This window comes from Narcine bancroftii, chromosome 1 (genome assembly GCF_036971445.1).
Source record: "Narcine bancroftii isolate sNarBan1 chromosome 1, sNarBan1.hap1, whole genome shotgun sequence".
NCBI classification, from domain to species: domain Eukaryota; kingdom Metazoa; phylum Chordata; class Chondrichthyes; order Torpediniformes; family Narcinidae; genus Narcine; species Narcine bancroftii.
This window is the reverse complement of record NC_091469.1, coordinates 271,957,598-271,980,374: the sequence shown is the minus strand read 5'-3', so window position 1 is coordinate 271,980,374 and position 22,777 is coordinate 271,957,598. Positions and strand designations below refer to the sequence as shown.

General features: G+C 37.8%; 1 protein-coding gene across 2 annotated transcripts in view; it reads right to left on the bottom strand.

The window, feature by feature from the left end:
- syt7a (synaptotagmin VIIa) overlaps positions 1 to 22,777 on the bottom strand; it is a 519,290-nt gene that overhangs the window by 9,844 nt on the left and 486,669 nt on the right. For both annotated transcript variants that reach the window (XM_069899030.1, XM_069899033.1), the window contains 4 exons: positions 16,295 to 16,559; positions 10,495 to 10,664; positions 5,018 to 5,132; positions 2,472 to 2,671 (listed from right to left, as the gene is read on the bottom strand). In XM_069899030.1, coding sequence (XP_069755131.1) covers positions 2,472 to 2,671; positions 5,018 to 5,132; positions 10,495 to 10,664; positions 16,295 to 16,559 — 750 coding nt within the window. The remainder of the gene's footprint in view (positions 1 to 2,471; positions 2,672 to 5,017; positions 5,133 to 10,494; positions 10,665 to 16,294; positions 16,560 to 22,777) is intronic.

Below are 22,777 nucleotides of genomic sequence, written 5' to 3'. Positions count from 1 at the left end.
ACACATTCAAAGGTCTTCAGGATGCTCATTTTGTAATGGGTCAGGACTTCTTTGCTCTAAAATGCTAATAGATCTTAGTATTCTTAGCATCTCCCAGTGGCCAATTCTGGTCCCCACTACTGCACAAACATGTCAGTCCATGGCCTCAAGTACTGCCAAACCAAGGCCACTCATAAATTGGAGGACCAACACCTAATATTCTGTCTGGGATATCTCCAACTGAATATCATTAATCTCAACTTCTCTGGTTTCTGTTAGGCCACTCCTGTCTCCCTCTCTTCCCTATCCCTCCATCTCATTTCCTCCAGCTCTCCATCCCATTCACTCTCCATTCAGAAATCTATCCCCTCATTTATCACTTCTCAGCCTATATCTCTTGTAGTCTCCAACCCAATTCACAAATGACCTCTTGCATGTGGGCCTGTGCTCCTCCCCCCACTATTTTATTCAGGCACCTTGCCTGCATTTTGCTCATACCTTGATGCAGATCTCAGACCCGAAACATTTGTTATGTATCTTTATCTTCGCTGCATAAAGAACACTGCGTGACCTGCTGAGTTGCTCCAGCATTTTTCTTCAAGCTGCATTGGTGGCCAACCTTTCAGGCAATTTGTAATGAAATTCGGAAGCAGAACACTAGTGCTGTGTGACCATGTGGTTCATCAAGCCCCAATGACAGGCTTTCAGGTTCAAGGCTAGAGGTCTCCAAAGTTGTTGATATTGACCCCCAGGGGGCTAATGAATGCCAGGGGGTCAATAACACCTGGTGGGGGGGGGGGGGGAGAATCAATAGTGTGGAGGGGGATTGATTTAAAATATCACCTCCCTTACCTCCCAGCCCGGTCCAGCACTGGCACTACTTACCTCCCCTCTCCCACCCCCCCCAAGAATGGTGGCAGGGGGAGGCTTACCTGCCATGAACCTTTGTGCGCCACTGTCACGTATCCTCCTCATTGTGCATGTGCCAGCCGGCACTTTGAGAGTCACCGTCACATTTCCCCCTCATCGCACATGGCCTGCAGACCCCGGGACGCTGCATTGAACAGGTAAGTGCCCTTTTTGTCCCTTAATTTGTCCTCCATTTTGGGGTGTAGGCCCTAACCCCCCAAATGGATGAAAAATTAATGTCCAGCTTGAGGTGGTGCCAGATGGAGGGCAGAGAGCTCAAAAGCTGAACTGTCCAGCCTAAAATCAGGCAAATGGCCACCCTTAACCAGCGCCCACCCAAGGGGTCGAATGTCTAAAAAGTTTGGGGATTCTTGGTCTAGGTAATTGACTTATGAATGTACTTACAGCCGTGATTGACTCAATCGGACGAGAGTTTCTGTACAGTGACTAATATTTAAATTGCAACCAATACTGGTGAAATACATTATTCAGTCATTCTTTCTTGGATTCTTGCATGCATTTTCTCTCCACAAACTGCTAAGTAATGTAGGGGATAAATCCTGATCAGTAGAAGTGTGAGAGAAAACATGGCAAGTTTTGTGGTTGCTCAGTTGTATCTACAATGGTAATTGGGACATGAAGGCTGAGATAAAGGCTGAGGATTTCTGTTGTACATGGGTTGAAACAGAAGTTGGCAGATTCTGGAGTATAAAGAACAAGGGTTCAGAAGATTTGCAGAACACGTGAGGGGGACTGGATTACTCTTCTCAGCGTTAAAATAAAGATAACAGTGACCCAAAAATTGTTGGGTATGTAACCTGGCAACACAGAGGCAGTGGAATAATCTAGAGAGATAACGTCCAAGATCCATGTGCAAAAGAGAAACCAGATTTTCAGGTGAAATTAAAAAAGCAACAGTATATTAATGAGGAAGAAGTGGGGAACAAGTCAGATTCCACATGAAGATGGAAGCAGAAGACTCTCCCTGGCTTTCTCAAACAACTACTCTTGGATTTGAACCAATGAGATTGAGGGTGGTGTGTGGTCAATAGAGTCAAAGTCTTCAAAGATGTCAAGGAGAACATGCAAGCAATTACTCAAAGGTCACTGTAACTTCAGTTGTGACAAGAATCTAAACTACATTGGAGGGAGTTAAAAGTGATATTGGGGAAGACAGTCACAGAATTTTAAGAGACAATACCTTAAAGGAAAGGAATGGATGTCTAGTGATCAGGAGATATGTTCTGGAGAATGGAATGATGATGTAGGTTTTGATGTTAGAAATAATAAGTATTTTGCGGGCTAAATTAAGGTTGTGAACAAAAGATGTTTTGCCATCATTCCATCCAGATCATCTCCAGTCAGAGGAAAAAAATATGTGAATTATTAAACTGTTGTCAAACTGTTCAGTAAAATTGGTCAAACTAGCTCAGAGACCTCAATAGCTTTCTCATTATGAGATGAGAAACAACTCATTGGATAAGATTCCCCTCGCGAGGTAAGGCCCAGCCTTTGCTGAGATACTTGGGTTATTGAGAGGGCAAATCCATAGTTAACATCAGGAGGAATATGAGTGTACCAACCTTTCCAATAACATCATTTCTACTCAGCTTGTCTTTATCCATCACAGTGATTATAATAGTTGTCTCTCTCAATATTTCTGTTGGTACATCGAACACAAAAGACTCATTAAAGATGGGGTTTAAACATCTCTTCATCACAACTGTTTTCTTCTTTTCCACTTTCTTGTCTTTGTACATGAGCCAAACTTTAACATAGGGATCTGTGAATAAGGCAAACCACAGAGATTACATTGCAGTTAGATCAAATTATTTGTTCCAGCACTGATCAATAACATGGCAGCCACACTGATTACAAACATTTCTTTCTTGATATGGTAAACGATGAAAACAAATAGGTACAAAAATAGTGCCTTCTCTACATTGCAGGCTAGAAAAGAGCCATCTTATTCAAATGGAAAAACTCTAGACCTCCAACAGTGTTTCAGTGGTCCTCTCATATTATGTCCTGTTTAAGTTTAGAAATTTGAAGATATATGGTGAGCTTTTATGCCTTATTTTCATTTGATGTAAATGTTATTAATGCGATTAGATGTACTCACCCTTCCAGATGAGATATGGTCATACTTTTGTTTTTTTGATTCACAGTATGAATCAAAAGCTACAAAATATATGTAACCCTCAGGATAAGCTGCTCAGATGTTTTTTTGGGTTCATTTTTTTAATAGAGTAAGTTAGGTGGGTTTATATAAAATAATAATAATTTTTTTTGGATGTTTCTTTCTGTCTTCATCCAGTGCACTGGAGGGGGAACCAAGTTTATACTGCTTGAAGTATTTTCTTATACACACATACATGATATTGTATTTTCATTTGCATTCTCTTTTTTCATTGTATTGCATTTATTATAAAAAAAGATTAAAAAGAAAAAAAAGTGCTGAGAAAGTTCTTGCAAATATGAGCAACCTGTTAGCTTGTAAGTGTACACAGGAGGATGCAAAAGATACCTTCTAATGGCACCTGGGCCCCTGCTTAAATCCAGTGGAGATTAATAAAAAAGAAATATCTTTGGCTAATTCGAACTGATCAATATCATTTGAATGGTTCAATAGCAATGTTTGGGCTACATGCAGTTTCAAATAACCACAAATGATAAGCAATTGTTCAAAAGTTAGTATTTGTTTCCACCAATATAAGATATAAACAAGAACTGCTCAATTTTCACCAGTCTAATGAAATGTAAACTTCCCTCGATGCCTCATCCAACATCCAATTAAAGTATTCCAAAATGTCTTCCTTTACTGCTTGAATTTTGTCCAACATCTATTAATAAACTCTCTGATTCTCTTTTATTTTTAAAAAAAGTCTCCGACCTGGTTACCCATTTCACATCTATCTTTTTATTTGTAGGAGGGTGAAAGAAAAAGTTGACAATTCCTCTCCTCCTCTCTCCACAGATGCTGCTCGACCTGCTGAGTTCCTCCAGCAGTTTGTTTTTTTCTCGTGATTCCAGCGTCGACATGCTCTTGTATCTCTTACCTTTTGATTCACCTATTTATACAACCCTCATACAAATACCATTTTTCAAGATCAAATAACCCAATTTTCTCAGAAAAGGGATTGCCTTCCTTGAGCCCTTTTGATGTACACATACATATCTGGTTTCTGTCTTCTCTATTCAGTTTGTTTGCAGTCAAAGTTAAGATTATGCAGCTCACATATCACAAAAGTTGAAAAGTAGCTAATTCTTATAATTAGGAGGTAACCATTCAATTCAAAGAAAGCCAAAGCACTCTCAATCTGATTCTGGATCGTTTATTTCAAATATTCCAGCACTCCATCCAGAAGACAATTGGGTTTGTATTCCTTGGAGTTTTGAAAAATGAAGGATAACTTTATTCAAACATATAAAATCCTTCAGGGGCTTGACAGAGTAGTAGATGTGAAATGTTTCCACTTGTGGGAGAGACACAAGCAAGGGTATAGCTGCAAAACAAGTGGCTGGCCATTTAACACAGAAATTGTCAAAATTTCTCTCAAATGGTAGGGGACTATTTGAAAGATTGAAGAAATGAGGGCTATGGGGAACTGGGACAGAAGAGGAGTTAAGACCAGCTGCGGTCACATTGAAGATGAGGACAGGTTTGAGGGGATTGCTCCCATTTCTTGTGTTCTCATATGGAAAGTATTGCAGCTTATGATCAAAACCAAGGAATTGCATATTACCCATACAGTACAAATGCTACTTTATACTTGAATAATTAATTCTCCATGCAAATGCATTTGGTGAAAGTTATTTATGTCCACAATAAACATGTTAATTTTTATAAATGGCATTCTCACCTTTATGTACAATAATTGTTGGTCATTTAATTACAATGGGTTTCCTTCTTGCATTTTTAAATGTTAAACCTTGTAACCTTGTTACCAATATCCTATTGGTAAATGTGCCCTCTGAACCCTTGCTGTTGATTTTTTGAACCAATGCAACTGGCTTGCATCTTAACTGACTACAAAAGCGAGAACACCTGGTGACAATGGAAAGATACATTCTTATTTATCGTTCAAACTTTGTATCTAATAATCAACAGGAATATTTCTGTTCCTACCTGATGTGCCTCCTATGTCCATGGCTTTCAGATTCCTTGCCTTAATAATGTTCACAGTGATTGTGTTGGCAGTTGGGTTATAGCACAATGACAAGAGAAGTTCTCCTCGACTTCCCTTCAATAAAAATCAAAAGAAACAATTTATTCACATTTCAAGTCATTAATTGTGAGATAATTGCTTCAAGTGATGAGAATGATTTTCCAGATGAAATGATTATGAGTGTGTTTTACCATGCAGTGAATACCGCACAAAACAGCATTGTATGGTGATGGGTGAGACACAGCAAGGGAGATGAAGACCTATTTTGTATTTTTATTTGGTACAAAATTTAATGTGTTCCCCCCCTCCCCCCAATTTCTATTAAAATCTGAGGAAATTAAAATCTATTCTTATGGGCAAAAAGATCAAAAGGATTAATTATCTGGTCATTCTGTTGCAGAAGAGGAGAGATAATAGAAGTGTTATCATTTCAATTATGTTAACCTATATTCACAGAAACCGATATGCAAATACAATTCTACGATGTCATGTTGCGGGCCCAGAATTGAGAAATTACATTTTGATGCAGATTAATAAGAACATTCTTGGATTTAATAGATCAAAACATCAAAAACATTTCCCTTGATTAATTATTTTAATAATGAACAACCATTATTTTGTGGTTGAGTATACCAACAAGGAACGACAAACGGAAATAAATTTAAGGAGCTATAATTATGATTTTTCAGGGAGTGGGGAGGTGGGGGGAGGGAAGGAATTAAATGATATCAATAAAGAATGGAATATTGCTGAAGACACGAAGGGAACATCTGCCTGAAGATCCAGGTACAGCACAAATTTAAAAATTCATTCCAAATTATAACATCTGCCAACAAAACACTCTTTCAGGGCTGCACCAAGCTTATATATTTTTAGGACTGATAGAAATCAGAAACAGAAACAATGCCACATTAGCAAACCTGCTTAGGAATTGGGCACTTAATTACAACTACATTGGAAGAATAATTGTTTTGTGGTTTGGTAGAAAGAATAAAAGGCCAGACTATTATTTGTATGGGGAGAAAATTCAAACTTCAGAGGTGCAAAGGGACTTGAGAATCCTCATGCAAGCTATCCTCCAGGTTGAGTCAGTGGTGAAGAAGGTGAATGCAATGTTAGCATTCATATCTAGAGGAACCTTTAATGGCTCTTGGAAAGTACTACCTGGAATTCAGAAGAATGGAGGGGGGGAGGGGGGAGAACCTCATAGAAGCATTTTGAATGTTGAAAAGCCTGTTCAGAGTAGATGTGGCAAAATTGTTTCCCATAGTAGATGAGTCTAAACCAAGAGGTCACAACTTCAGGAGTGAAAGGTGCCCATTTAAAACTGAGATGTGGAGAAATTCCTTTAGCCAGGGAGTGGTAAACCTTTGGAATTTGCTATCATGGGCAGCTGTGGAGGCCAGGTCGTTGGGTATATTTAAGGCAGAGATGGATAGGTATTTGAATAGTTATGGTATCAAAGGTTATGGCGAGAAGGCAGGGGAGTGGAGCTGAGTGGGAGAATGGATCAGCTCATAATGGAATGGGCCAAATTCCCTCCTTCTGCTCCTATATTTTATAGTACTGTGGTTCTGGTACTCTAATAAACCATAAAAAGCACATGCAACTCATCAAGGATTCAGTCATAGAGTCCCATTAGCACAGAACCAGGTCCACAATGATGTACTGTAAATTTAAAACCTGATTGTATTATTTTTCAGTCATCAATTTTCTCAAGGATTGTTTATTTTTGTTCATTCACTTCTGCCCTTTCCCCCCCACCTCCACCTTCCAATATTACTCTATTCCCAGCCTCAACCTGCTGACATTAAAAGTTAAAATAATTCAGTCTGTTGGTAGAATATTGGATTGTCTTGTTCAAGAGATATTTTACATGTTGCTAAAGGTGTGCTCAGTGATACAATGCTTGGGTAAAATAGTAGTTGATTGTGTAATGTAAAGAAGTAATTCATTTTCAAAACATACGGGGTGTAATTGGGGGTCAAGGGATTGTGGGCCGATAGGGCCTGTTACCATGCTTCATGTCTAAAAATTTTGTTTTTAGTGGAAAGAAATGCCAGAATCTATTATCATTGCAAGTAGAGGTATGAGAGACAGACATGGTTAATATCCTCTTTCAGCTAAGAATAATTTGATTATTTTCTTCACTCGATTCTTTAAAACTCAAACAGAATTCTCAATGTTAACATATTTGCATTCAATCTGTGAGCATCTCAACAGCAATGAATGTGACATAAAAGTCCCACTGAAAATATTTTTCTTAGCAATTCACTATTGAATTACATTTCACATTCCATACATTTTTCTTTCCTGAACTTAAAACCTCGACAGAAAGTTATTAAATATACATTCGCTAAAGATTTTTAAAATTCTACCTGCCTAAACCAATCAATAATCTGCACAATAACATCCATTGCAGAAGGACACAAGACTTGAATTTGGAGAATACTTGTCACTGAGAAAGTTTCTTAGACAATTAATGATTCTGCAAAAAAGTCTATTAATTAAGACAATACATAAAATTCAATTTTAATATTATTTGAAAACATGTACAAGTTTTAAAATTCACCTTTTTAAATATGGGAATGACCACTGAAGTTGCTTAAAGTAAATAGTTTGGGTAAATTGTTCAAAATATATAAGGCATTCTGAAAGTTTCAAGCAGCTCACAATGGTATTTTTAAATATTCACAAGCTTGCCTTTGCCTTGCTTACAATTACAAATCAAATGCAATGAAAAATTTGCATTGCCTGGGTTTTATGAATGTTTCTTTATAGTGGAACCTTGCTTTAACATGATCTTTTTTCCTGTGTCCACAGAATTTAGTTTTGGAAAATCTGACAAAAATATAACTTGGGACATTTATTGGATTTTTGAACTCTCCTTCTTGGTATGTCCAAATAACTATCTATCATAATATTTTATTCAAATACCTAGTATTGAGCTGAAATGACAAAATATTCAATACTATTCATTGCACTGTTTGGTAAACATTCTGCTCAGTTTAATATTTAAATATGCCTGGGCCTCCGGTGAGATTCTAAATTGGAGAAAGGGTAATTTTGATGAAATGAGAAAGGATCTAGAATGCGTGAATTTGGATAAGTTGTTTTTGGGTAAGGATGTGCGAGGTAAGTGGAAGAAATTCAAAAGTGAAATTTTGAGAGTACACAGTTTGTATGTTCCTATCAGGATTAAAGACAAGGTTAGCAGGTATAGGGAACCTTGGTTTTCAAGGGATGTTGGGGATCTGATTTGGAAGCAGGGTGAGGCAACATGGAGCAAATGAGGTTCTTCAGGAGTATACAAAATGCAAGAAAAACTAAGAAAGAAATCAGGAAGGCTAAAAGAAGATGAGATTGCTTTGGCAGACAACGTGAAGGAAAATTCTAAGGGTTTCTAGAGGTGTATTAAGAGCATAAGGATAGTAAGGGACAAAATTGTTGCACTTGAAGATCAGAATGGTCAGCTTTGTATGGAGCCAAAAGAGATGGGGGAGATCTTATTTTTTTTCCATCAGTACAGTATTCACTCAGGAAATGGGAATAGAGTTGTGGGAAGTAAGGAAAACAAACAGTGAGGTCATGGAACCTATAGAGATTAAAGAGAAGGAAGTGTTTGATATCTTAAAGCAAATAAGGGCGGGTAAATCCCCAGGGCCTGACAAGAGATTGGACTTTGAAGGAGGCTAGTGTAGAAATTGTGAGGTTTAGGAGAAATATTTAAAACAGCCTTAGCCATGGATGTAGTGCCGGAGGATTGGAGGGTAGCTCACATTGTTCTGTTGTTTAAAAAGGGCTCTAAAAATAACCCTGGAAATTATATGCCAGTGAGCCTGATGTCAGCAGTAGGTTAATTATAGGAAGCTGTTCTTAGAGATCAGATATACAATTATTTGGATAGCCATAAACTCATTAGGGATAGTCAACATGGACTTGTACGTGGTAGGTCATGTTTAACCAATCTTATAGAGTTTTCTGAGGAGGTTACCAGGAAAGTTGATGAGGAAAGGCTGTGGATGTTGTCTACATGGAGGTTAGTCAGGAAGGTTTATGCACAAGGTAATCATGATGAAGTGGTGAAATGGATTTGACAATGACTGGACAAGAGAATCCAGAGAGGAGTGGTGGATGATTGCTTCTCAGACTGGAGGCCTGTGTCTTTAAAAAAAATAATGTGGTAAATTAGATTAGCAATTTTGAAGTTGACACTGAGATTGGAGGTGTTTTGAACAACGAAGAAGGTTTTCAAAGCTTGCAGAGGTATCCAGACCAGCTTGAAAAATGGGGTGAAAAATGGCACAGATGAATTCAATGCAGGCAAGTGTGAGGTTTTGCATTTTGGAAGGACAAACCAAGGTTGGACAGACATGGTAAATGGTTGGGCACTGAGGAGTGTGATAGAACAGAGAGATCTGGGAATACAGATACATAATTCCCTGAAAGTAGCATCACAGGTGGATAGGGTTGTAAAGAGAGCTTTTGGTACTTTGGCCTTCATAAATCAAAGAATTGAGTATAGGAGTTGGGATATTATGGTAAAGTTGTAGAAGACATTGGTGAGGCCAAATTTGGAGTATTTTATGTAGTTTTGGTCACCTAACTACAGGATCAATAAGACAGAAAGAGCAATGTTGGCCAGATTTCAGGAACTGAGTAACAGGTTAGGTCTTTATTCCCTGGAGTGTAGAAGAATGAGGGGAGATTTAAATTTTAATTTAGACATACAGCACTTTAAGAGGCCATTTCACCCCATGTGTTGGTGCTGCCCAATTTATACCCCAGGTATGTTTTGAACAGTGGGAGGTAACCAGAGCTCCTGGAGAAAACTCACACAGAGAGGGGAAAATGTACAAACTCCTTACAGACAGCGTGGGATTTGAACCCTGGTCTGGTCCCAATCACTGGCCCTGTAAATGTGCTGTGCTAACCACTATGCCAACTGTGCCGCCCTTTGATAGAGGTATTTAAAATTATGAGAGGGGTAGACAGAATAAATGTAATTGGGCTTTTTGCACTAAGGGTAGGTGAGATGCACACCAGAGGACATGGGTTAAGGGTGAAAGAGGAAAAGTTTAGGGGAAACATGAGGGGGCACTTCTTCACACATGAGTGGTGGGAGTGTGGAACATGCTGCCAGATGAGGTGGTGAATGTGGGCTCAATTTTTAAATTGAAGAAGAATTTGGACAGGTACATGAATGGGAGAGGTATGGAGGGCTATGGACTGGGTACATGTCAGTGAGACTAGGCAAAAAAATGGTTCAGCACAGACCAGAAGGGCCGAAGGGGCCTGTTTCTGTGTTGTAGTGTTCTATGGTTCTAAGATGAGAAAGCCACAGAGTTACCTTCATTGGAGCAGTAATGCAGTTACACAACCACTGAGACAATGTGTGCTACAAGGCCAGCATGAAGGAAAACTGAGAGTTGCTTACACTTCCATCACTGCATGGCTTTAGTTCTTTCCAGAATGTTTGTGTTTGTGTCAAGTCCACCTTGTTTAGAGGTAATGATACCTCTCCAATTGGATCATTTCGACTGAAACGATCATAATCGAGGACTTGGAGGTAGAGCACTCTCTGCACCACTTTTTCATAAGGAAAACCTGAGGGTTGAAAATATAGGACAGCTGTATGAGAAGTGAGAATCAGAAACACTTAGTAGCGGTCACAGGCAATTCAGGAGTAATAATTCTTAAAGTACTGTATTGTATCGAGTTATCATGTTGCAAATGTACTTTTTAAATGGTTAAGCAAAAGCATGGACAATAAAGATTCTGTCCCCGGAGTTACAAGATTGTATGTATATCTCAAGGGTAACAGCATCTTGGGACAGGCTTTAGAAGCAACATTGGAGAGTAAAACTAACAATAACAAAGCACACATTATCCTCCGATTGATAGATTATTGGATATACTGGTTTTGATACAATGTGTCAAAATCAAAGCAACAATATACATACAACAGCTTGATTGCTTTCATACAAATTTTCATTGCCCCAATGACAACTGAAACAGACGGTCAAACACCCGAGAAACAACACAACAGAAAACTTGACACGAGTAGTTATTCTGTGGCCAGACAGAGTTTGATAAATTAAAATTTAAAAAAAACAATAGAGGGCAAAATAAATGGCAATAAAATGATTTAATGGCATGTTTTGTTGAGTCTATTGGTTCCATTTTCATAATTATATAAACATCCATCGAACAGCATGTATTCATTGCAAGAATGACAAGACTCCAGACAACTCAAGAGATTTAACATTATTGAAAATGGAGACAAGTTGGTCAGTTCACTCCAGTTTTAAATTACAGGGGATGATATAGCCAGCTTTAGTTTGTTTCAATATTTATGGGAGCATTTTGCAACAATTGCCTTTATAACTAATACTGGAAATGAAAGCTGTTACCAGATGTTTGACTTTACAACTATATATTGATGGATTTTATGATTTCTATTAAATGGGACGCAGAATAGGCGTGAGGGTATCTTTAAGAACCGAGTGTATCATGCAGTACTTTGAAACTAGTGGAGAGTTCCTGCCCTTAATTAAGGGTTTTCTGCTCATAAGTTAGTGTCTTCAATTAGGAATACAAAAGAACCTACAGACACCAATACTTGGTTTTAGATTCTCAAAGAGTTTTCATTGAAGTCCCAGGTGACCATCTGCTAAAAATAAACCACTAATTTGTCATTTGCAAGTCAGAGAATCTAGACCCTTTGAAGGCAGAATGTTCAGATTCCCATACATTACTTTGTCCACTATTTCCATGAAAGCAATAGACAGTTTAAAAGAAGATAATTAATGTTTCCATTAAAGTCCTTTTATTTCAACACTAATTACTGAATATCCTAAAGCTGTGAAGTAGGACAAGGAATGCAATTTACTCTACCCGTTCCAACCTTTTAAAGATATTTTGACATCTCGTACTGAAAAAGCAGGTGCCTGTGTAATTCTTATCACACATAATCAAGTGGGCAAAAAGCAAAATAAAAATTCAGTTGCTTTGGGACTGCATGCCCTATTAGAGACCAGGACCAGGCAGCAAAATTTTACTGAGTCGAGGTTTTCCCCCATGATAGACAACTGAGTGATACTGTCCAGGCTTAAACAGACTGAATGACTACATGGATCAGTGATTGGATCCTGCCAGCAAGTAATTAGATGTTCTGAAAAGGAGGAGAAAAAAACAGGTAGCATGATGGTCAACCTTTTCTTGTAATTGCCATATCAGAAAGGAACAAGTTTCAACCAGTGATTGACATTCTATTTAGAAAAGATGAATGTCTGGAAAATAATCTGTGCAGCATTAGTGGGCAGAGCATTTTTAAAAATGTTTTACAATTGCTATGGTACAATATGGCAAAATATTATTTTTGTTGATCAAACCTGAGGACTTGGTGCAGTATTCATGTATTGCCATTGGATGTCACTACCACATTAGATTTGGAACTCTTCAGAAGATAGAATAACCTGAAATCTGCACTGACCCTGAAAATTAGGCAGTGGAGCCTAAATTTCTGATCCCTCCAACTCTTTATAGATTGTCTAAAAACAGTAAAATCCACTACCATTTCAAAAACATACTCCTACTAATTACTGTTTCACACTAACCCATAAAATACAATAACAGTATTAAAAGGGCAACATTATTTATTCAAAATGTAATTGTTCAAATTCCTGCATGTAGAAACAGGCCATGCAGCCCAACTTGTCCATACCTACTGCCTTAACTCCATTACCTTGCACAGTTCATACCTCTTTATACTGAGACAATTCAAACACTCATCGAGACACTTGTTAAATGCATTCAGCAACCCTGCTTCAAGCACTCTTTCAGGCAGTGCACTCCAAGTCCTTAACATTCCCTGAGTGCAGAAAGCCCCCCCTTATATCCCCTTCTCAACAATTTCCTGCTTATTCTAAATCTATAAGCTTTTGCTTTCTGACAGGGCTAAGTGTTCTGCAGCCAACCCTATCTATGCTCATCATAATTTTGTCCATCTCTGTCATGTCCCTCCTTTACTATTCTTTGCTCCTAATCATCATGTGACACCAGCCTCCAGGATCTGTACTATGAGGTCCCTCTGTTCCTCAATACTCCCCAAGACATCACAATTCAAGATGAATGTCCTGGGCTCAGTAATGCTCCCAAATCCATCACCCATCATTTGTCTGGATTAAACTTCTTCAATCACTTTTCAGCCCATCACTATTGCTTTGCAGCTTAAATCCACTTTCTCCCAGCTTCATGTATGGTTAATCCCTATTCTTTTCCTCAGCATCTTCATTGTATAAAGTTCTGGTCACTCTCTTCAAAATGTTGCCCCTCTGACACTCTGTCCACTTATCTACATTTCCCAAGATAAGGTCCAGTAAAGCTCCATCCTTTGTCTATCTACATACTGCATCAAAATGTTCTCTAGGACACACCTCAAAAGACTTGACCTCCTCTGAGCCTTAAGGCAATCCCAGTTAATGTTCGAGAACTTGAAATCCCCTAGTATGATAATCCTATTTTCACAGCATCTCTCTGATATCTGCCTACGCATCTGTTCCTCTGTTAACTATCAGGAAGCCTGTACTGCACCCCCAGAAAAGTGATGACACCCTTTTTGTTTTTAACCTGTACTTCTACTTTCCCGCAATACTGAAGTAGCACAATCTTGACCAACGGTGCAATACATCCTCTGCTTTTATCTGTCTTGACTGAAAAACTTTATACCATGACACATGGAGTGCCAGTCCTGCCCAGAATTCAACCATGTCTCAGTGATGGGAACAATATTGTAGACTCCCTATTAACTCAAGATTCTTGAGCATCTACTTTCCTTGCATTAAAAAGGATGCACTTTAGCTTTGAATTAACTTGATGTTAATTTATTCATTTGATCTGTCTACATGACTTACTTTTTCTCCTCTGGTTGATTGCACTTTTCCATCTGAACAACTTCCCTGCCATTTCAGTTTAAATTTTCCTCAACAGCACCACCAAATCTCCCAGCAAGAATGTTGATCGCACTCTGGTTAAGGTGCAGTGTCTCTCACTTGGACAGGCCCGACATTCCCCAGAGATGGTCTTCATGATCCAGAAAACTAAACCCCATCCTCATGCACCATCCCTTCAGCCATGCATTCATCTGACCTCCCCTTCTACTCCTACAGGCACTTGTACCAGAAGCAATGCAGAAATTAAAACATTTGAGGCCCTGTTCTTTAAATAACCACCAGTTCCCTCAACTTACGATGCAGGTGTTCATCCCTTCCCCTGCCCATGCCATTGGTACAATCAAGTACCTCACTTGCAGGCTGTTCACCTCCCCTTTTGGAGTGTCCTGAACTAAGATGTCCTTTACTCTTGCATTAGGGAGGCAAAATACCAAGTTGGAGTCTTTTTGTTGCCACAGAAACATCAATCTGACACCCTTACAGAGAAAAAAAAAACTCCTGGCACCATCACTCTCCCAGTCTTGTTTTCCTACCCCTTTCTTTACAACAGTTACTACCATGATGCCAACTTTGCTCTCACCAATTGTAGCTGATGTGGTATATATTTTAACAAGAGAAATGGCCACAGGGAGCACCTGCACTGCCTGGTTGCTATTCCTAGTCATTCCTATCTCCTCTCTTTCTGTACATATGGAGTGACTCAATGTACGATCTACCACTCTCTAAATCATTTATAGTGAGTCCATCTGCAGCTCTGGATGGTCTGTTAAGAGCTTCAGCTGGACTCACCTCCTGTAGATGTAGTCATCAGGGACATTGGAAATATTCCTGATCTCCAATATCCTGCAGGAGAGCTGTAGCCCTGCTCCATCCTCCATAAATATTATGACAACTCCCTTGAAGACAGTAAGATAGAGAAAAAAACCTACCCTGTCACTCCTTACACGGTCGTTAAAGAACGATGTCTCCACAGTCCACACTTTGACTTCAACAGCAACACTTTCACCTCACAGATCCTCCCTCACTCCAAAATGCCCCCAAACTCTCTGAGTTGCTCTCCGAGTTAACAGTTTAATTGCAAGCCTCAGGTCATAAATCAGTATTGAAACCTTGACTACTCATCTGTGGAGAATTTGCCTGGCATTCTCAGCACAGATCCTGATGAATTAACTACCGGGGATGATAATCATTGACCTAATCAGGTTTCAAGAATCCAATGAGAATTTACTTCTCTAGCATCATAAGACATCAAATCTAGCAAAATTACAGAAATAGACTTTTGCATTCAGATAAATAAAATCTTAATCATTTACTATTGATAATGTTTTAAGGATTCGTGTTTTTAGGCAGCTATTATACTCAACAAGAATCTCATTTCCTCATTAAATCATTTCTGATTATTCAAACACCAATCTCACCAAATTATATTACCTTCTTGCAAAGATCATTAATGTAATTTTGGTCTTTCAAGTAGCTTTATTGGCCAACCATCTTTTTCTTTAAGTAAAAAATATGTCCCATCTCTGTGATTTACCAATATTTGTTCAATGGAGCATTGAAACCTTTCACCACTGTGAGCAATCTACAGTTTCAAACTCCTTTGGGTTCAATTGAGCTTGAATTCAGTTAATTTATGCTATTTTCCAATAAAGATCGGACCATGTTTTTGCATTATTGTCAGTAAAATGAGATTCATAATTAACTGTACCTCATTGGCTTTCTGTGTCTGTACCCTCTCTGGTAATAATCCTCACATGATTTAGTGCTTCGATCAGCTTCCAAACTTCCTATAGCTCAAACACTGCTGCCACATAACCTTGTGACTTGCTTCTTGTAGCTTTATACTTCAATATCTTAAGTATGACAGTATTAAAACATGGAATGCTGCCAACACTATCATTATAAAAACTACATGAACAGGAGTTAACACTACATGCTGCTTACATGAGATAGCATTTTGCTGAGATGTTCAAATGCAAATATAAATATCAGTATTTTTAAGTCGAAAGAAACTTGAAATTAATCTGCCTTACATATTCATTATATTCCGTGCATTCACTTGAGTCCTCTGATTATAATATATATTCTTGCTTGCTCATAGGTAATGAATTGCATGAGATTAAGCTAACCTGGTGTACATCCCATATACAGAACTTAGTCCAGATAGACTGGACCATCAATCGATTCCCATGTTCCACATAGCACTTTGTCATCCAGCCTAATAAATGGTAATGAACAATGAATTGAAAAGTACATCAACACATATCCACTAATTGGCCTCACCTTCGAAAAGAAACGTCTCGTTCCAATGTGGATTTAAATTCTTTCTTTTCACTTTAGTTTCCAGCTTGTGTTTTTTGTCAGGGAGCAGGTAGATTTTAACAAATGGATCACTGGTTCCACTGAAGTCCTTTGCTGGCAATTCCACAGCTTTCAATATTTTCACGGTGAAGGTGGACTCCTGGAAGTTGTACCCAACACTAAATTGAATCCGGCCAAGGTTCTCACGTGAACTTCCCTCATGGTCATCCTCAGAACCTGGTGACAGCTAAAACATTGAAAATACACAGTTTCCTGAAAATGAATTATTTAATAAATTCTTTTTGGAACTGTAGAATCATGATGGGTTTTTAATTTCTGGTATGATGTTATAGATATTCAAGTAAATCTGAATATTTACTTGAAGAGTTTATTTTTTTTAAATTTCCTTCCTGACCTCTTTGCTTAACTTGTCCACATAATCTTATGTTTATGTAGATCAATGTCAAATTTTATTTGATTAACTTCCACTGCACCATCTTGGAATGATTTACCACACACAACATACAATTGACAAGAGTCAATTGGAGAAAGGGTAAAAGGGCATTTTAAATGGATGAGCACAGCTTAGATTTGGGTAACCTTAAATCAAGCCTTGAAAAACAAAACAGTAATTGTATTACAGGAGGCCTTAATGTGGAGTTATTTCAGCTGCAGTCCAGGTACATTATTATGGGGAGAAGGATGGGTGGGAAAACTAAGAACAGAGCTCCTGATGGAAGTTCACAATAGAGTAAAACTGAGTATTATAGAAAAAGTTAATACCATTGTGAACTTCCATTCTCTTGGGGTTTTACCCAATTTTATTGCTCAATTTACTGCTTCATGGAATGCCTTAAGCATCACCATCTGCTGAAAGGAACTCAATGATTTTAAGCATGTTTCCAAATGACAACTGAAAGAATGGTGGCTGCTCAGATTTAGTTTGGATGAAGGGTGATTGAGGGAGGGGTGGAGTGATTGGGGGTGGGAAGCATCACATAAAAAAGAGGGAAAAGCTCAAAGTATTTTTTTTAGTTCGAAAGTGCCCTCCTGTAATGAAATGTGGAGACTTCTTCTATCCTTTTCTCTTACCTTGCAGAGTTACTATGGACATGGAACCACAACTGGGCATTTTCACTTTGAGTCTGCAGGTTTCAGTTCGAAGGTGGATTGTGTAATTACCAACTAAGCTTTCAGGATAATGGAGCTTCTTTCCAATTTCAGCAGGGAGAACCTGGTTGTGCACATTTACCTTTCACTGGCGAATGATTCTTTACATATTCGCCATATTTTGCATTGTCATTTTCAAAATTATTAGAATGCCACAGAGAATATTTCATATAAACACATTCTCACTTGTAAAAAAAGTTACACCTGTAAGCTTAAACTTAAGCATACAATTTTTACAAACATACAACTCTACTGTACATTTATAAAAATTGGGTCATTCAGTGACGAGCCCAGAATAAGGATTAAATGTGTTTGCTGATGGGTCAAGTAAAAAAAAAAGGAGATATTTTAATTTTTTTACTGAGGGCTGTACACTTCATTGGCGAGTCAACATTTGTTTAACTGGAAAGAGCACAGGACAGATTCATGAGACTGGAAGGCATGAATTCTAAAGAGAGACTAGGGCATTTAGAAAGGTACATGGACTGGAAAGATTTAGAGGGATATGAGCTGAATGCAAGCAAATGGGACTAGCTTGACAAGTGTGGGTCAAAATCCCTGCTCCCATGCAGTAGAACTCACTTCACATGAACATTTCAAGCAGATTGCGTAGAGATATCTAAGGCCTAATTTGTTGTAGAATGGAAAGGACTGGAGGGACAGAGGAGATGTGGGAGGCAGGGGAATATCAAACTGATATATCAGATGTGCTAAAAGTAGCAGGTACTCTAATTGAGCTGAATAGTCGGTTGCTAGTGCAGTACATTATATGCCCAGTGCCGTGGCTTTATTCTGGATACTCTGGTTCCATCATACTCCAGTCAATTCCAATTAAAGAAACTAGCATAATGGAAGGAAGGCACTGACGCTAAGATTGTTCAAGCAAGAGAAAAGTTTCAATTCCAAGAAACTTGCAAATCTTTAATTTTTAATTTGGCAAAAACTATGAATAAAGTGAGCTGTATTTAATTCAATAAATATTGACAGATTTAATCCTAAAGTTCCTTCACCACTATTTAAGGAATTGCTTTCTTTCAATGGTTGACAGATCACACTCTGGTCAATCACCAGATTGGTATTGGCAATGTTGCTTTCAGTGTTCAGATTTATTGTTAGAGTACATACATGACATCACATACAACACAGATTTTTTTCCCTGTTGTTAAGACAGAATTACCACTTATTGGTAGTGCAAAAAAAACTGTACACAATGAACACAAACAAATAAAGAACTCTAAACAGATAATGAGTGTAAACAAACTGTGCAATACAGAGAGAATTAAAAAAATCAATTAAGTGCAAAAGTAAGAGTCCTTAAATGAGTCCTCAGTGAGTGACTGGTGATAACCAGCAGAAGAAGTGTCACCTTACTGGCTGAGCAGTAATCTGACTGAAATTTGACAGGCAACAAATCAGGAAATTAAAAAATCCCAGAGTTGCAGAATTAATAGCATATACACTGAGAAGACTATACAATTAAGGTAGACAAATTAAATGCTAAGTCGGGAACAAAAAGGGAAGTGGAAAGGAATGGATTAATTGCAAAGAAAAAGAGAACCCAGTAAGAAAAGAAAATTTCCAAAAGAATGAAAATATGTTGTTCTCTTTGTAATTATTAATTTTAGTAGCAGGGTGACTGAGTGGCAGCAATGGAGGAGGAAAGACAATTTCAGCTTGATGAAATTTAATTTAAATTGTCTACCATTCTTATGATAAGCTATTGACTTGAAAGATTAATTTTGTTTCCCTCTCTATTGAGGCTTGCTGACTCAATATGTATTTTCAGCATTTTATTTCAGACTTCCAGCATCTGCAACACTTTGCTTTTGTTATAACCTTTGAACAAATTTGGTTCCTGTCTGCGGCACAAAATAGAGGTTTCAGATCGTTCAATGCATTTCAACAGAGGGTCATAAATGAAATTATATTGGACCAATGAAATTCAAACAGCAACCTGGAAATGTTTGAGTTTAGCCACACATTTATGAATTGCACACAACTCTTGCACCACTTGTCCATGAGGAACCCTACGCCCTATGGTATTTAACTGACTGGGCAAGTCAAGATATACAGTATTAACAAATGGTTTACTTGAAATTCATGAACTTTCAATTATGCTCTCATCTTTGATACAAGTTTCAAATCTTTGTGTGACCTTTTTTATTACTTCAATGGCTTAAACATAAAAAGATTGTGTGTCAATGTAATTGCATTTATTGGAACCTAATTCATCTCGAATGTCTGAGAAAAATATGCTCTTAATATTACCATTTTAAAGGCAGTATAATCCTATAAAGATTTATAAACACATTTTTAGACTATTTTCATTTTATTTTTGTTTGATTTATAACCATGACTTGGAACCCTGATCCATTATATAAAACACAGTTGAGCACTTAAGCAGAATTTCAAGTTTAAAAGTCACTGCAAGGAATTACTCTATAAATGAAACCCTATTAAATGTGAGACAGACATCAACATGACTTCAGCTGTGACCCACTTTTTCCCAGGTTTGTAAAAATGTTATGATCAGAATGTTGCCATGATTTAATAGATTAGTCTGGAATGAAATTCAAGATAGACAGAATACTGCCAACATTATGTTGCTTCAAAGAAAATAGTTGATCACAAGGAGCAAAATTTAGATTAAACTTATTCTTTCACTTTTTCTCCACCGAGTTTCTTCCTGGAAACAAATTGGAAACTCCCCCACTCCCCAGCACTGGAATTTTTGCCATTACGGATGATGGACAAACAGAACATGCTTGAAAATCTGATATACAGCCCTGATTTGGCATTTAATTAAGAGAGTTAAAACAACCATTATCTTGAACTAAAGTCAAATACTTGGCTCTAATTATTTCCTTCTGATACATGGAGTATCCCTTGCTGCTATTATTCATATTCTTGTTTGCTCACCAAAAGAGAATTATAAACCATTATTTTCTATTTTAATGGGGAATATTTAAAAGTTCAGTCACCAAATTAATTCTTTTTTTTGATGAGAGACAGAAAGGCAAGTGGAGCACGTGCCCACTTCTTAGCGCCAAAAGCAAATACAATCCAGGTGTGATGTAATAGGTGATGCTCTAATGGTTTTTTCTCTGGCCAACATATTTTTGCTAAAGGTTCTGTTGTGCATTGAAATATTAGTTTAATTTCCCAGTAAATCAATGTGATATTCAATTATATTGTGTTCATTTCCCCAGACTATGCTTGCAAGAATTATTACTACTTAACCTGGTCTAATTGCACTACTTGATCTGAAATGGGTATTCCCTTGTTAAATTCTCAAATGTAGGCTTCAGATAAGGCCAATTGCAAACTATGGGACAAACAGCACAGGTCCATGTCAGAGCAATAGCCAGTCTACACCAGTGTTTATAATCTATTCCAGTTTTCTTTTGAAATCTCTTGGGAAATAAATTGGTTTGTGTTTTAATAAAATTCAGAACAAAACTTTATTAGTGATCTTATCAATTACCTATGATAATAGATAAAAGTTTGAGCATTACTAATTCTAACGCAGTTGATTCACTAGATTTCTAAATTGAACAATAGCTTGTGTTTCTCAAAGTTAATTATTATAAACTGAACTGAACAAATTATTATATAAAATAAAGTCCAGTCCCTCCTCCCACCATCTTTGCTACTTAAAACTATCTTTCAGTCTTTCTCAGCTTTGTTCTGAAACATTATCCCTATTTTTTTTCCACAGACACTGCAGGACCTGCTGAATGCTTTGAGTATTTCCTGTTCCTATTTCACAATTTATTCCTCTCAGACCACATGTAATAATTCTTTTTATTCTGATATTGGTCAATTTTTCTTCAGTTCCTGCCTTCTCAGCACAAAGTTTTGCATACCATTTAAAAAATGTTCTTCCATTTTGGATTCACACACCAAAGAAGAGTTTCTCTGTCACTATTACTTCAAGTCCCTTTCTAAATTGCCATAAATATTTGTGTATAATGTGAAAAAATTTCCCCTCAAAAATAGGGAGGGGGGGGGGTGTCGCATTATACTCGAGAGTAAAATTTAAAAAAAAATTCTGTAGGCGAGCGGGCGAGCAGTAGACAGCAGCGCGAATTGGGTGGCCAGGCGGGCGAGCGGCAGCACGACTTGGGCAGCCGAGCAGCAGCGCGACTTGGGTGGCTGGGTGGGCGAGCAGATTAGTTAAGGAGCATCTCAAAGTAAGGAAAAAAAGTAAAAGAGATGGAGGAGTTTTTGGAGGAATTTCTGGAGCTTAAGATCTTGGCTGCTTGGCTCCTGATGTTGGGGTAATTAAATATGCAAAGGAGCAGAATTTGAGAAGTGCTGATATGTCAGGTAGTTACACAGCTTAAGGAATTCTAGAAACAAGGAGAGTGAAGGGTCATGAGAGACGGTAGCGCGACCCGGGTGGGTGGCCGGGGAGATGGCAGCACGACTCAGGATGGTGAGGATAGGGGGGGTAGTATTATACACAGGGGTAAAATTATTCCCCCTTTTTCACCTCAAAAATGGGGAGTCGCATTATACTTGGAACGCATTATACACGAATATTTATGGAAAATACTTTTACCAAGTTATGAAACCTGTACTTAAAATACACTTTACTAAATATTCGCACCTTCCTGGTGAATTTTATAACTAACAACAGCCCTGCACACTCACACTCAATAAATCATAGGATGATTTATTCATTCATTCATAACTTATATTTTTATATAAATTAATAAATCATTTTATGAACACAACTTTAGATACCCAGACATCTAATGCAACAACTAACACTTTTTGTTAATTACAATTAAATCTTAAAAGATGAGAGGAAGCTTAATAGAGCACAATTGCAGAATAAACTGCTGTGGTAATAAATTACTGAATGTGCACGGTATTTAACTGAAGACTATTGTCTCTGAGCTAATGTTAATAAAATACAGAAACATAATTTCCCCTCTGCCAGCTATTCATTATAAATATGACAATTATTATTTGAATTTGTCAGCACTTACAATACATTCATCTGTGCACATTTGGAGATCAGGCAGTCCCCGGGTTACAAACAAAATCCATTTCCAAGTCTGTCTTTAAGTCAAATTTGTAGGTAAGTCGGAATAGGTACATACCATTCATATTTAGTGGATTTATGCTTCGGAGGCATAGTTACGAGAGTAAATAAGAGAAAAGTTTAAGCCAAATACAAAGTTACACACTCAACACAGTGTTAACAGCAACGTGATCTGACTTAAAATGACAGACAGCGTTCTCCTACCTCAAGCCGAAAAACCACTGAAGCTGCACATAGTCTGT